This window comes from Corvus moneduloides, chromosome 6 (genome assembly GCF_009650955.1).
Source record: "Corvus moneduloides isolate bCorMon1 chromosome 6, bCorMon1.pri, whole genome shotgun sequence".
In the NCBI taxonomy this organism is placed as follows: domain Eukaryota; kingdom Metazoa; phylum Chordata; class Aves; order Passeriformes; family Corvidae; genus Corvus; species Corvus moneduloides.
In genome coordinates this window covers 15,337,882-15,354,282 of record NC_045481.1, presented here as the reverse complement: position 1 = coordinate 15,354,282, position 16,401 = coordinate 15,337,882, and the positions used below count along the sequence as shown (strand labels likewise).

At 45.6% G+C, this 16,401-nt stretch overlaps 1 protein-coding gene across 3 annotated transcripts in view; it reads right to left on the bottom strand.

Annotated features, from left to right (window-relative positions):
• Positions 1 to 15,478, bottom strand: part of PRIMA1 (proline rich membrane anchor 1) — a 52,865-nt gene extending 37,387 nt beyond the window's left edge. Inside the window, exons 1-2 of one of the 3 annotated variants that reach the window (XM_032112566.1) lie at positions 15,221 to 15,478; positions 8,564 to 8,714 (exon numbers count right to left, since the gene is read on the bottom strand). In XM_032112566.1, the coding sequence (XP_031968457.1) occupies positions 8,564 to 8,714; positions 15,221 to 15,313 (244 nt within the window). In that variant the 5' untranslated portion in view covers positions 15,314 to 15,478. The remainder of the gene's footprint in view (positions 1 to 8,563; positions 8,715 to 15,220) is intronic. The other 2 variants (XM_032112569.1, XM_032112567.1) reach the window with 2 other exon arrangements.
• Positions 15,479 to 16,401: the final 923 nt, after the last annotated feature.

Genomic DNA, 16,401 nt, shown 5'->3' with positions numbered 1-16,401 from the left:
CTGATGAAATACCAGCTTCATTTAAAAGACACTTCAAAATTATAAAATAATTCATTTAAATAGGCATTAGGGAATGGCAATTTGCTGCTATATTTATGTAGTTATAATGCAATATGATTTACTAGTGGAAGGGTTAAATTAACTTGCATAATTATTAATGACAGATTTTGGCAGCAGCATCAGTTATTAGCCTATATTCACGCTATATTAAGGTACACTATGTCCTCACTTTGGGTTAACATCCCAAATTTCCAGACTGCTTCCTTGACCTGCTGCATTGACTTAAATATTACCCTTAAGTTGCAATTACACAAGCAGGGCAACACCTTTACATCATGTTCACAACAATACAATGCACAAAACCCTTACAAGAACATATTCTGAGGTCAGCTGCTTAGCCCTCCCTGCTGGAACAGCTTTTGCCAATTAAGCATTTACTTCTGGCTTGTCAAGATGAGGCACAACTCCTTCTGCCAGGAGCAGGTGAACCTGCAATTACTTGTAAATCAGCAGCCTCTGACTCATCAGTAACTTCACTGAAGATTTGTTATCTTCTTAATCAGTGAAATGGTAGGCATGTACAAATGGACTGCCATCCACAGAAGGAATTAATGTCTTCAGCTTAGCCAACTCCTTCTGCTTAAAACAAAAAAAAAAAAAAAAATCAAGCTGTTGGAGTATGCATCTCAGAGTAGAAAGGACTGTTCTATTGCAGAACCAGTTTAAGATGTGATGGTTCTTTTTAAAAATTAGACAATGGTTTTAATCTATAGACAACAGAACTCCCACTGATTCCTGCACTGCAAAATCTGGCCTGAGGCTCTTGCTTTTAAATACTTCAAAATGCATTTTCAAGAGAGAGGATTTTTCCATTATATAGATTTATTACTGTATGAAAAATTCAAAACAAATATGCAAGGTCCCAGAGCAGGGGAAATATTCATCACTTGCCTAAATAAAAATTAGACTTGACAAAACATTTCAGAATTTATTGTGATGAAAAACTCTGAAATGGGAAAGCACTGGAAGCTGTGATTGACCATCTGATCTTACCAGTGTTCCAAACAGAAAGACAGAGATTTTAAAACAGCTCAATATGAGGAGATGTTAGGTGAAAGAGTGACAGCAGAATCCTATCAAGAAAGTATGAGCATGAACCTTTCCAGTCTTACCTGCTTTCTAGTCACTAATCCAGCTCTTCAGACTTAATATAACATCTTAGATGCTCAAACTATTCAAATTTCCTATTTGATTGCTGCTTAAGAAATCTCCTCACCATAAATAATTTTCTTATTTTGACTGAGAGGTGAGGACTTGTAACTTTTACTCCTACCCCAGAAATAACTGAGCTAAATGGAAAAAAATAGCAGCATTTTGAAGTCTTTATGTCTTTGGTGATAAAATCAGAGTGCCTGCAGTTTGAGGCAGAAAATCCAATCATTGCATTTCTGATTTAGATGGGTGAATTCTGCTTAATCCAGTCTTGAATGCTTAATGATTTGGTTCACTGTACTAAGAGAGAAGGTACTGTCTGTGATGTGAAAACAACACGATGGGGACCTGGACTAGACTCTACTTCTGCCATCAGCCATGGCTCCAGGCTGTGGGGTTGGAGTTCAATTTAGATTTGAAAGCCTCAAAATCCTACACCAGTTCTGAGAGTCACATTCCTCCAGTAACACAAAAATGTATGTGGGAGATGACAAGAATTGAATTTTGGTTTTGCTTTGTAAATTATGAACAATGCTCTCATACAAGACTGCAATTCACAGTATGACAGCTGTGTTACCAAAACTGGAAGGGCTTCCCTGTTTCAGCATTCTGTTTGCATTTAAAAAAGTCACTGTCTAGACCAGACTTGCTCTCACAGTAGCAGTCTCTACTGTATTTGTCTTCATGCAGGAGACAATGTGTGCCCTGCCATTTTGGGGCTACTGTAGTTCTCAGCTGTTCAGTTTTGGTAGTCACTATGTTGTATGCAGTATGGAGGGAAATGTCTTCCCCGTATTATAAAACAAACCCAGCCCCACCTGTTTGCTAACAATTCCTTTGGGCATCACTTGGGAGAAATCCACCCAAGATTCCTCAAACATGTCCAAATATCTCAAAACTACTTTGAACAAGTCTTTCAGGCAGAAGGGCAGTAGGTGAAGGCTGGTCCTGCCAGCTGAGACCTTATGGCCAGCAGCTTTGCAGTGGCTGATTGTAAAGATAGAAAGCCCTCACAAAATGAAGTGCCTAACCAAAGGGAAACTTAAAGTCAGAGCTGCCTGAGATGCTCAACTCCTACTGCTGCAGCCTACATCAGACTGACCTGAGCTGATTATCGGGCATGCCATATTTGAAGACACATTGTGGCCTCCAGGAAGATTTCAATTCATTTTGCAATCACAACTTCCCCTCAACTCCTGGGGGACAATCAGACGTCTGCCAATGACACAAGTCCTTTAGGCATTGAGTAGGCAAACACATCAGCATTCAAGTACAAGAAACGTATTGGTGAGCATCAGGACCATGCTCAGCTTTCCTGCTGGAATAGCGACGTAGAGACAGTACTCAGCATGAGGTTCAAACTCATTCTTTGAATCCACACTGGGTCACCTGTGCATCCTACCACCAGGATTTAGGACCCAGAAAAACCCATTTCTTATTCTTTTATGTCCTAGAGCTATACAATGTCTATTTCTATAACAAGTTCTTGCTATGAAAGGCTATTTTAACAATTAGCAAGACAAATCGGAAAACTCTGGTTACTTTAAAACCCACACAAAGTTTAAGAAGTTCCAGACTATTCCTGTTCCTCAGATTCCTGCCTAATAGATATACATTGTGGCAGTCCAGAGATGTGTGGCATTCCTCAGCAGTTGGTATTAGGACTGGTGCTGTGTGACATCTCTGTCAGCAACACGGACAGTGGGATTGAGCACATCCTCAGCAAGTTTGCTGACAAGACCAAGATGTGTCATGCAGTCAACATGCTGGAGGGAATGGATGCCACCCAGAGGGAGCAGATGCCATCCAGAGGGAAGGGATGCCATCCAGAGGGGACAGGTTTGAGCAGTGGGCCTGTGCAAACCTCATGAAGTTCAACAAGGTCCTTCACCCACGTCAGGGCCATCCCAAGTACAAATAAAATCCGTGAAGAGAATAGATTAAGAGCAGCCCTCAAGTGAAAGACTTAGGGGTGCTGGTGGACAAGAAGCTTGACATGACCCAGCAATGTGTGCTCAGCCCAGAAAGCCAAGTGTATCCTGGGTGCATCAACAAAAGCGTGACCAGCAGGTTGAAGGAGGGGATTCTCCCCTCTACTCCACTCTCATGAGACCCCATCTGCAGTTCTGTGATCAGCTCTGGGCCCAATATAAGGAGGATGGGGACCTCTTGGAGTGAGTCCAGAGGGGGGCATGAAGATGATCAGAGGGCTGGAGCATCTCTTCTATGAGACAGGCTGAGAGAGTTCAAGAAAACTCCAGGGAGACCTTATAGCACCATTCAGTACCTGAAGGGAGCCTACAAGAAAGCTGGAGAGGGACATTTTACAAGGGCATGTATGGCTGAGGACAAGGGGTAATGGATTTAAACTGAAAGAGCGTAAGCTTAGATTAGATACCAGGAAGAAATTCTTTAGTGTGCGGGTGGTGAGCCACTGGAACAGGCTGCCCAGGGAAACTGTGGATTCCCCATCCCTGAAAGTGTTCAAGGCCAGCTTGGATGGGGCTTTGAGGAACCTGGTCTAGGGGAAGGCATCCCTGCCCATGGCAGGGGGTGGAGCTAGATGATCTTTAAGGTCCCTTTTAACCTGAACCATTCCATGAATCTATGATCTGTCCCAAAAGATCTGAATGTCTTTAGCTTTCCTACTTGCACTGAAGGGACCCTGCATGCTTTCTGAAATTAAGCTGTACATCTGAGCTTATATAGTTGCCAAAAGGTTTCACCCTTCTTGTAGTTGGTCATTTTTATTTTGGCATTTTCATCAGTCCAAATAATTAGTTAATTAGATGCTCTGTCTCCAAAGATAAAGATTTCATCTTGAAAAACAAAATGATACAATTACTGCATGGAGATTAGAGTCCTCTGTGGTGATGTCATTCACTTTGGCTTTGCACTGACATGATCGTGCTTGATCTCAACTGACAGCTCAGGGCAAACTTCTACTAAGGTCAGGAGCTGTAAAGACTTCACTTTGTATGTATGTGCAAGCATCCAAATGTTAGAGACTGGTTCGTGTATCCAGACTCAGCTTAAGTTTCCTCCTCTAAATTTTGACTGAACCAATGTTTGACTGAACACTTCCATCATCCAGAGAGCAGATGGCAATACCATGGACTCCTCACCCAGTATGGGAGAAGGGCAGAGCAGAGACAGCAAATGCTGCTCACCAAAAAGTGAGGGGTACATGCAAGGACATCCTTTCTCTTCCTCATACCATTTTAAAGAAGTCACGTCTGAATTTGTTTTTTCCTAAGACCTTACACAGATTAAAACTGATGCTGACTACAGCATATGTCTAGCTCTACCCCCTTCCCCCTTTCCTGGTTTGAAAGCCTGGCTTTTACTTCCAGAAAAAGTCCTTTCTTCTTTGCAATGCCCCTGGAGAAACCTGCATGCTCACGGAGTATTTAAGGGTTGACAACAGCTGTTTTTCAGATTTTCAGGGGTCAACATGACTTGAACTAGCTTAATCTCACGGGTCTGTGAAGCTGGGTTAGAAATGCTGCCTAAACAAGTATTCCATCCACCTTGTCTTAGTCTTGGCTGAAATCCAGAGACAAGGAGGAAAGCAGATGGAGAGAAAAAGACACAGTTAATTAAAGGCCAGGTTCTGAGCATCTCTATTGCCTTCAGGTCATTACAGCCACATCTAGGGAACACACTCAATTTCATTGAAAGTTCCTTCTTCCTTTGCTGTCAGCATCTAAGTTCAGTTGGCCTTAGGCCTCTTAGAGCCTCATGAGCTTTCCTTTCACTTCATCAATGAGCAGTTTTCTAGGCATGGGTTAAAGAGCAGGCTGCTGCTTGCATAAGGGGAGTTACTCCGGAAACATCAATGTGCCAAACTGTCTGGAGGAACTGCCACGGACTCAGGGACCATGTCTCCTGACAGTCCTCACCACTTCATCACACAGTCCCCACCATCCCAGCTACTTCTAACACAGGCTAGAGCCCCTCTCCTTGGAGCCCCTCAGTAAGGTACACATCTGTACTGAACCAGACAGCAGTATCTCCATGGGATGACAAAAAACTCCATCTGAAATGAAGCTCAGGAAAGTCAAAACTTAAATACTCCATGTGTCCCACTTTGCAAAAAAAGATAAGGGTGAACCAGCAATTCTGAGAGAACCAGCATGCACAGGAAGCAGCATGGCTGACGGCAGCCTTCATCTAGATACTGTAAGGCGGACGAATTCCCAGGAGGAGGCACAGGGTTATGCTGCCATGATGGAATCGGCTGCAGAGTGGAGGCACTGGAGGCAAGAGCAGCAGTTGGATGGGGCACCAGAAACACCAGTGGTCTGTGTGAAGGAGTTAGAAACATGGGGAAAGGAGAGCTGGGGTCATCTCTGAAGGAGGACAAAAGCATTCCATTAAATTTCCCATATTCATGTAGCTTCATTCATTTATTCAGTGCCTCCTCAGGGTGTGCTGAAACACTCCCCACACATTCTTGATGTAAATACACAACTGCAACAGGGAAGTGTCTCCTAAACCATGGAAAGCTGGTGCTCCTAACACTACTTGTGCTTTTAGACTGCCTGCTAAGCTGTGTGTGATTCTACCCATTTTCTGCAGAGGGAATTAGGTTATTTCCCCTCAGAGTAAACACAGCATTTGCCAGCTATTATATGTGAATTCCAGGATTCTCTGCATTTAACAGATTTTGTATAAATCTATCTGCAGGAAGCAGAGCTAAAGATTTGTTGCTGGATCAACCTGTCAATATTGAAATGTCTAAAGAGACACTAAATGTACTGTAATTGTTCCTAAAAGTCCTCAAGCACAACAAAAGCCTTTCAGGGAGTGATTCAGCTGTTCACAAACAGTTATGCAGTGCCATCCCATACAACCAAGTAGGGTTTGTAAAACAATCAGGTGGGACTAATAGGACACACAGAAGGTTCCCTGCTTTTTCACAGCAGCAGCTGGAGGCCACGTCAAAGAGCACAAGATGCTTCATACAGCAGATAACTGAACTGTTAGTGTCTGTAGTGACTGGATAGACAGGATTTTTGCATCTATTGGCTTTAATCACCCAGCCCAAACCATGGTAACTGCTTTAAAGTTGATCTAAATCTCCACCAATATTCAGTTTGTTTGCAGAGAGAGCTTTTAAGGACGGTGCCTAGCAGACTGCAGCCTTTTGCACCTGACAAAGCCCTGAAAGCAATTCCAGCATCTTTATGTAGTACCTCATGGCACAGACACTGTACCTTGTAAAGGTAAAAATCTTGCAGCTCCTGGACTGCTGTTTTTTTGCAGAGGTCTTTTCAGTACTAAACTTTATTCACTTAGAAAGTGCAAAGTGCAAGTCTAGCATCAACCACTTCACGACAGCTTTTGGCTCTTTACTTCCCTCTCCTCTGAATACCATTTAAAAGCACTATCTGTAACATCAATATTTAACCACGAGGCTTGTTCTTTCTCCCAAGGAAGGGGATTGCTGTACACATGGACTAACCACAGTGCCTAGACAGCTGATGATAATGAAAGCATCTTTCAAGATGAGACACTTGATTGCTACTCTAAAGCGTACCAGTAAAAGAAATGTGGAATCTCTTTTTTTCATTGTATTTGAAATGAAGTCACTTGCTTAAATATTAGTCATCTGGATTTATACAGCTCATTTTTAGAACTGTGTTAGCACCTGGCAATCCAGCCTGAGAAAGCATCAGGCTATCCTAGTCACAGGCCCATTTGGTTTCTTGTTCTTCTTTTTGCAGTGTGTGACAGACTTCCTTTTTTCTGACATGATTTCCTTCCCACTTGACAGGGGACATATTCATGCACTCAGAGCAGCTGCCTGATGGAGAGGAAGCAGCCTGGCAGTGGTGCTCCCTTCCCAGCGCAGCTGGTCAGCAGGGCTGGTCCCTGTGACAACCCTCCGCCACATCTCATCCCCCTCAGGGCAACGGGGTACCCCAGGTACAAGAAAAGAGAGTGACAAAGTACCTTATTTTGTGTCTGTGATACAAAGATCAAGGTAATTTTCAATATTACTGTCCATGACATTTTCCTGAACACTGAAAGAGATTTTTCCTGCTATAAAAACCATCCCTCTCTGCTTTCCCAGCTGTCTTTGTACTTCCTTTCCCAAGTGTTCCACTGTTGGTTTTTCTCTGCCTTTGCCTTAATTTTCTGCAGTGTAGCACAAGTACAAAGCATGCTCCTGGCAGAAAAGACACTGAAAAATTCTGCCTGTCCTCTGCCTGACTAAAAGCTGCGCAGAAGCCCTCTTCATGTCTTCTGCACATCTGGAGATGGCGCTGATAAACAGCCAGATGATGATACCTAATGATTTATTTTTCCTTGGGGGAAGTGCTGAGGATACTGGATACACTAAGCAACACTGCTCTCATGAGAGTTTATATAAGCAGGGAGAAGAACTAATAGGCAGCCTTATTGGGAAAGATGAATTTATGAAAATGCATAAGCTTTAAGGAGATTTACTGGAATACCAAACACCCAGGACCCAGCCTGTGTCCCTGAACCCAGTGGGTGCATACAGAACTGGGAAGCTCTGTCCCACTGTGCAGGGACCATGGGGACAGCTATCACTCTCCAGAAATTATCTGTATGTCAGGGATCACAGGAACACTGATGTGGAAAGCAGCTGCAGAGGTAGCCAGCAGGAATTGAAGGCACCAGGTGTGCTGGTCATGGGGATGCATGGCTGGAAATTAGGAGAAGCTTGGATGCGCTGGGTAAGGCTCAGTAAGCACTGATTTGTATGAAGAGAAATAAATGAGTCTTAGCCTGTATGTGCATTAGTTGGAAAACTTCTCCCTTGCCACTGACTCCTGACATGCCTCCTATTTTTGTAACAGTTGTAAGCAATTTAAAACCAGTGAGCCTGACTCACTGCTATGGTAAACTGTAGTGCTCCAGTGTCTTGACAACAGTCAAACGTACTGAATGGTCTAGACAGAGTGTTTGGATTTTTGTCTGCTTATAAATTAATTTGCCTTGGAGCACCCAGACCTTCAAGCTGCAAACCTGGCTAAAAAGGAGGTCATGCAACTCAAGGGGCAGCACAGCACTATGTCTCCGTAGGAAAGCATTTCCCAGGGCTAGGGGATTAGGGAACCATTTAAAACCAGAAAGTCATATATAACACAATGAAAGGAGGGAATTTCTCTGGCTTTCCTCCAAAAGCCAAGAATTATTCACTGATCAGAAAACAGATCTCCATCTCTACTGAGAACATTTCTTCTTCCATTTGCTAAGTGGAAAATGACAAATGAGCTAGCTGTGCCCTTTCCCACATCCTTTCTCCTGTATGTCCAGGTGTCCCCATCACTTTGTCCTTCTTCAGCACAGCACAACTGTACCAGTAGCTACTTACTTGGCACCGCTAGCAACCTCGGGGGCGGTGGAGGCGGAGGAGGCGGTGGTAACAGTGGAGGTGGCCTGCACTGGCAAATTTCCTGGCAGCTCTCTGTAAATTTCTCTGCTACAGGCTTGGAGCATGACTTCTGGGGCTCACCCTGAGTGATCTGTGAAGAAACAAGTCATTGCATGAGCAGCAGAACAGTGAAAACTGATGAATCTGTTTCTTAGACTTGAGTACTTGAGTGGCACCTCAGATCTGTAGTGAGAACTGAGCTAATGTTCCTAAGATGTCTCTTCCCTATGTGGTCCCCATTTTAAATTTTTTTTATTTAACACAATATCTTCAAGACCTCTTTCCCTCTGTCAAATTTGGTTGAAATTGGGCAGCTGGTTTTTGAGTTATTATGGGGTAAGGAGAAGGCAGGCAGTGGCAGACAATATGATTGCATAAGCCTTCTTTCCTTAGGAAAGCCATCTAGCAGCATGCATTATTCACAGGGTCATTGCTGCAAGCCAAAGAGAGCTAATAAAAATTACAAGACAGTTAGGGTCAGGATTATGTTCATTTTCCTTATGGCAGAACTGAAAGCCAGAGGACATCTCTCCTCTGCTTTGCCAGCCTCACTTGGAAGTTCACAGAGGATTTCACGGGGTGTTTCACTTCCTGCCAAGAGGAGAGGCTACCCGCATTTTAATCATCTGTGGACCACAGCAATAACATGGTTAAAATAAAAACGCCACTTTGTAGCCTCTGCAAGATGCAGTGCTGGCTAATAATAAAAGTGAAGATGAGGCATTGCAGAACCCAAGTATAAACATCACTTGGCCATGGACAATGATTTAGCCAGTACTGGTATATGATACATTCAGTAGCTTCATCTGGTCATGACAAGGACCATTTATTAACAGCATGTTTTTCTTATCATCAGTAGTATTTACATAACTATGGATTCAAGGAATAGTCACTAAAATTCAGTAAAATATAATGCTACAAAATGGAGTCAGTCCCCAATGAAAAGGAAATTTGCTGAGCATCACAGAAGCTTCTGAGTGGTGTTAACTTCAGAGGTCTCTAAGCCAGCTCTTCTTGAATGACTTATACTGGATACAATTTTGAAGAGACAAAGCGAAGCCTGAAAGATTAATAAGCATGTTATCTAACAAGCACTTTGAATGTAAGTATTAGGAGACCGCCTGGGACAGACTTGTGTCCTGCTGAAGCTAAGCAGAGTTATGCTAGCATATTGTCTTGTACAGTCTGGTCTCAGGCGGGTTATTGTCCTAATAGTTTTGGCCTAACATCACCTTCTTTAATGAGCTTTTTTCCACAACATGTTGGTCATTACAACGAGGATGTCTCACGCCATGCTTTCTGATCTGTTTTAGGCAGGCTTCTTCTGCCTCTCTGCCAGGGTCACCCAGGGTTGCCTTCTCCCCACTTCTCTCTCCTGCCCAAGCTTTGGTTCCCTTCCCCTGCCAGCTCTGAGCACACAGTCTTTCTCCTCTCCTCGCTCAAGCCTGGCCCCCAGCACAGCCAGCGTGCCTCTCCCACTACCCACAGCTGGGCACCAAGAGGGCTGCACTGCCTCTTGGCTGCAGGAAAGCTGTACACAGTCATTTTATATATTTCTGGCCAAAAAGAGAGACGTGGCTAATTAAAACTACATCACTGCACAAAGGACGTGTTCACATGCGTAGGAGGTTTCTAAATGCAGAAAGACGCATTACTCTGGCCTCAGGGAAATGGAGGGAGGGCTTTGTTGATTAAATATTATAGGGAGGGAGAAAAGAATAGAAAAGGCTACATGTAGCTGAGTTGGAAGGACAGCTCAGCACAGCATAAAGCAGAAGGCTCAGTTCTTTAAACAGCTTGTCTAAATCTATTACCAGACATAGGGAAAAACAAATTCAGCACAAGTGCTTTCCAACTTTCCCCTTCACCATCAGGTAACAGTAAGAGGATGGTTTAAGACCATCCCAGAACAGCTTCCAGGAACTTACACAAACTCTCTCAACACTCTAATGAATCAAAGTGACTTGGCTGCGTAATCCCTCATGACTAGTAATAAATCTGTCTGCTAAGAAGGTTTACTTGTTTTTAAAGTAAGGGATCCCAGGCAGCAGAATATCCTCCATGCTGTTTCAGCTCTTCCAACACTGCTCACGTGAGGGGCTGGGGTCCAGGCACACTCCCAAAGAGAGCCCTGTGAGAGAAGTGTCCTTCCCATGCAGTGTTGGGGGCACACCTGGAGTACCTCCTCGTTCAACAGGTGTGACAAGATTTACTGTGCTGGCAGAAGGAGGAGGGCAACACCTCTACACTGGTCTCAGCAACTGATTAGGAAGCAACTATTAACTCCTAGCTACAACTACTGTCCCCTGCCTAGGCCCTTGGTTATTGAATCCTGTGAGCTCACTCCAGTCTTGCAGGATGCAGTGTGATGGGAGAGGATGGACACAGGGAAGAATAACATTGAGCAGACTTAGAGCCAGCTTTGTTTGCAGACCAGAAGCAGCTTTGCATATGTAAGTCTGAAGACAGTGCTGGTATAGCAAAGCTACATTGACTTATTGCTCTAACTTAATATCAACCAGAACCAAAGGCTTGCTCTGTCTTTTTTTAGAGCTATTGACTGTTTTTAAATCCCTGGAGGCTCTCCTACCTTAGGCTGGTAATAGTGTCCTCAGAAAACTGTGGATAATTTTCTCAATTACTTTGCAGACAAGATTAACCCCATACATGACCAGTCACTTGCTGCTCCTGCTCACTTTAAAAATATTATTTTAGGGGGAAAAAAGAAAGAAAGAAAGAAAGAAAGAAAGAAAGAAAGAAAGAAAGAAAGAAAGAAAGAAAGAAAGAAAGAAAGAAAGAAAGAAAGAAAGAAAGAAAGAAAGAAAGAAAGAAAGAAAGAAAGAAAGAAAGAAAGAAAGAAAGAAAGAAAGAAAGAAAGAAAGAAAGAAAGAAAGAAAGAAAGAAAGAGAAAGAAAGAAAGAAAGAAAGAAAGAAAGAAAGAAAGAAAGAAAGAAAGAAAGAAAGAAAGAAAGAAAGAAAGAAAGAAAGAAAGAAAGAAAGAAAGAAAGAAAGAAGTTGCTCTGTTTCTCAATACTTTAGCCTGAACCTCTATAAAAATTTCCCATGATCATTTTTAAATAGTCGGGAAAGAACTGACATTTAAAAGTATGGGCTTTATCACCTATTTGTTTCCCTTTTCCTGTCACTGGGTAAAATGTGTGGCTGTTAGAAAACAGAAGTGGGAACATAAATATTACCTTGACAGGGGTTTGTCTTAAAGGTTTAGTTTTAAAAACAAAGATATTTTAAGGCGGTTGAAATCTGCCAGGAAAAGGAAAGACCCAAATCGAGGTTGAGGGCCTCAAGGAGAGAAATAGTCAAGGACTGCAGCAAGAAGATAGAACAGTAACAGTAACATAAAGCAGCAGATAACAGTAGCAAGAGAGAAGCAGGGCAAAAAGAAAGGCATTTGGCTCCTTTTCAAGGAAAAAAATCTTCCTGTTGATGTCTATTAGTCTTCTTATGAAAGAAATGAAGGCTATTACTTGTGTCTTCTTAAGGTAATCAGAAAAAATCACTAGAAAATATGCTTTAGGGAACAATCTTGCTCTGGCAGAAGATGATGAAATAATACTCCGTGTTTCTTTCTTACTGTCTGCAATTCAAGGTAAGCTGCCTTTACAGCATGTGGCTGGAAAAGAAAAGCATTTTGAAAGAGCCACACCTTTCTATGGCCAGGTCATCTAAATGAACCTGGCCTCAAACTTCACTGCTTATTTGTTCTGCTGGACTCTTCCATGGCCCCAGAATGGCTCTGGAATACCCTCGCAGGTAAGGTGTAACTAGAAACCCACCAGGCACCCACCAGGCTGCCAGGCAGTTTGTGGCACAGAGGTTGCCTTGGCAAAGGGATCACCTTTGGAGACGGATCCACAGGGTTTGCTCCCTAGCTCTTCCAGACATTCCTTCAGGTGCTGGAGGTGCCATGAACACCTTTTCTTGGCCTGTCTGAAACTTTTGCTTGTTTGGCATGAGGCTTTCTTAACACACTGAGCAGTTGGCCAGTCTAGACATATGCTGCCTGCACTTCAAGCTGATGAATTTTTTCCCTGCTCTGAAAATATGTAGAGTTGACTTTATGGATTTGTGCATTTGATGTGAACATGTTTTGCAAAAAAGGACAAATGTTTTAAAATACTTATGGAAATGAAAATCTGATCCACAAATATCCAGGGAAGAAAAAACAATGTGATAACTGGAGGTTTCCTTTTGCAGTCTCTGTTGAAGTTTGTGCCTGTGGCATATTTCTCTTTAATTCAAGATTTCTTTTAGAAACAGTGATCCTCGTCCTGCTTTGCATACAGTGGAAGAATAAATCTGCATGTGGAACTGTTTAGTATTTCAGTAGAGTCCCATGGGGTTGCAGCAGTCCACAAGTACATTCCACGGAGTGGGATAGGAAAAGAGGATTAATACAGTCCCTGGAGGGTGGCCTTCTTGTGACTTTTTTAATCAGGTAAAAGGAGGAAAGCTTTAAAAGAAAAGTACAGTTGACTGAAAAGGCACAGAGACCTCTAAAAGCCTGCTGATGTGGCAAGAGCTTTGTCTCTTGGAAGCAGTCTACAGAGATGAGATGAGATGAGATGAGACGAGATGAGATCTCTACACCACTGCATAAATCCCAGGACAGCTCTGTGCAATTCACATCAGAGTTAATCCAGATCCATGTTTACAAAACCAGAAAAAATGTCACCCTGCTATTTATCATGACCCTTTCTGCTCTTTTTTAAATTATGTCAAAAGCCTCTGACAGAATCATCCCTTCCTTCTTGTCACAGAACTGGCTACCACGCTAATAAGGAAAGATTGTGGGTTTTGTCTTGGTTTTGTTTTTAGTAAAATAAATGCTTCTCCTTTGATTAGCATCTGGCTGATTCTCTTAAGTGTCTCACGGCAGGGCATAAGGAGGCAATGCAGAGGTGGGAGGGAAGGCTATGCCACACTAAGTCCTTGTGGGGACAAATGAGTGAAGAGGAGCTGGAAGATGTGAGAAAACATGACTGTTGCTATAGATGGAGCAGGGCAGAGGAGCGACTGCAACACTACAGAATTAGTCAAGGAGAGAATGGCTTGTGAGACTGAAGATAAGAGCAAGGATTATGACTCAACACGGGGAAGGGAATCATGGGAGGGGTTCAAGGATGAAGGAGCTTCAGTCACAGGAAGGATGGAAGGCTGGCATGCCAGTGAGCATTCCATACCTGCCCTTCCCTTTGGAACCTGCTGATGGGAGCCCTGGACATAGCCTAGTTTTGGGAAAACTGAAAAAAAGTTTGAGAGTGACCAGGCTTATTGCTTGTTCTTCAACACAGCAGCAAGTAATAGCACAAGCACAGTTGATGAACGGGACACGCATCCAAATTCCAAAGTATTGCAAAGAAAGGCTGGTGGACTCCTTGGCTTTTGTATTTCTCAGAGCCTGTTTCAATTTTTATAAATGTAATTATTTTCGAAAATTTGCTTTAGATCATGTAAATAGTTTGCCAGAAAGATGTTTATCCAAGGTTTTTTTTTTGTCTGCTCAATTGACTGATCAGAGAGAGGCTGCAGGAGGCATCTCTTTTCACCCAACTGCGCTTCCCTGAAAAATGCACTTATAGTTTAACTTTAGATTAGCTACCTGAATACTTGAGGAGGACAGCAGGAAGGTAGAGTTGGCAGAAATTTTTATGATGGGGATATTGGTTTAAAGGCGGTTGTTTTTGTTGTATTTCTGTTCATTTTAATCCATAAGGAGCACAAATCCTCTTTGTCATTCATGGCAAGAGAAAAGATGCTAAAACAAACAACATCTCTCTTTAATCTCTTGGGAGTCACTAAGTTTAGATCAGGGAGTAAAAGATGCGGACTCTCCACTTTGTTTTTCCAAGAAAGAAACTGTAATTGGTCTGTTCTTGAACGGCACTTGGCTGGCTCATCAATCACTTCTCTGAAGACATATATTATAAATAAACTTTAAAATATTGAAGTGACGCATTTGAGTTGAGCTTTGCTGCTGTTCTGATTCTCCAAACTGGATGGGCGCTCTCCCTCACTGTATACCAATTTCTCCCAGTCTCTCTTGCTGGCCGCCCACATTACAATCAAGGTCACACAACACCACAGCGTCGGAGTTGGCAAAAGCTGATTCAGCCCTTTACCCAGAAAATCCTCAATTTAATTCGCAATCAACACCGAAAACCCACGGCAAGGCATGATCGCCGGGGCTCCGCTCCGCCGCTGCCTCTTTCCGTGCATCTTTGCCACCTACAGCAAAATGCGCTTCCCAACCCTCTGACCGCCGGCGCGCCGAAGAAAGTCAACTCCATCCTGCCGGGACCGAACACGCTCGGACCGAGTTCAGCGCTCCGGGGCTGGCACCGGCCGCCCGTCCCGCACACCCACCGTCCCGCAGCACCCAGCGAGGGGGGCCCTCACCGGGGACCGCAACAGCTCTCCCGGCTCGGGGGCCGCCCGCGCGACCACCGCCCCACCACGGCCTCCTCCCCGCAGTGCCGGGGGTGCCGGAGGGGCTCTGCCCGCGCCCCCGCTTTTCCCCCGCCCAGGCCCCGCCGCCCCCCGCGCCCCGCAGCTGCGAGCGGGCTCGGGCGGCCCTACCTGGAGGGACCCCCAGAGCGGGTGGAGGGCACAGTGCAGCAGCAGGGAGGGCCAGCAGTAGCGGAGCAGCCCCAGCAGCTGCCGGAGCAGCATCCCTCCTGGGCGGGCGGGCGGGGGCGCGGGCTCCGGGCGACCTGGGGAGGGAGCAGAGCGAGCCGGCAGCAGAGGCGTTGGCTCGCACCCATCCCCGGAGCGCGACTGTCCCAACTTTAATTCTGGAGGGGAGGGAGGGAAGGCGGGAGGGAAGGAGGGGGGAGGGAGGCAGGGAGATGGGCGGGTGGGGAGGGGAAAGAGTGGTCGGGAAAACCCAGAGCCCTGCAAGTCCCGGCTCCCTCAGCAGGGAGACGCGCCTCCACCCCCGCCCTGCCCGCCTCTCTCCTCGCCCGCCCCGCCGGCTTCCCCTCCCCGGGATACTCCGGCTGTCGCCGCTAGCAGCCTCTCCGTGCCGGGGGCTTCCCGGCCGGCGCTCACCGCTGAGCTCGCGGCTCCCTCACACACGGGAGGAGAGCGGGCGGCGGGAAAAGTTTAGAGCCGGGCACGGGGGAAAAGAGGCAGGGCCAGCGCCGGGGCCGGAGCCGGAGGGGAGAGGCGGGGAGAGCGGCGCGGCCGCGCAGCCCGGGCACTGCATCTCCCCCTAGCCCGCCGCCGCTGCTGCAGTGATTTTTCAAGCCCATCGAGGCAGTCCCTTCCGCGCACGGCTCCCCTCGTCTCTCCCTCCCCGCCCGGGCTCCTCCCGGCGGCAGCTGCCCTCCGCTGAGCCCCGCCGGGGCGGCCCCGGGCGGCTCGGGGACCTGCGGCAGCCGGGAAGCGCCGCACCCGCTCCCGCCCCCTCCCCGCAGCCGAGAGCGGGACTGACCCAAAGGGGAAGCGCGGGACGAACCGGCACCCCTGTCCTGGAGGAGCCTCATCCGAATTGCGGCCAGGTGGTTTTGGGGTTGGTAGTTGTTGATGTTCACCCCTTCCCTCACGAGTGATGCAAGGGCTTGTCCTGTGACAGGCAGGACACGGGGCTGGGTCGGCCCGGTGTCTCTGGGATGTAATAGGGAAGATGCTTCATGGCATTTGTGTTTCTAACAAAACACGCGGAAATGTGTAATAGTGCTTGCAGGAAAGTGGATAGACCACCTCCCCAATATCAAGACACCACAGTCCGGCTTCTCCACGGGAAGGAAACAGTAGAA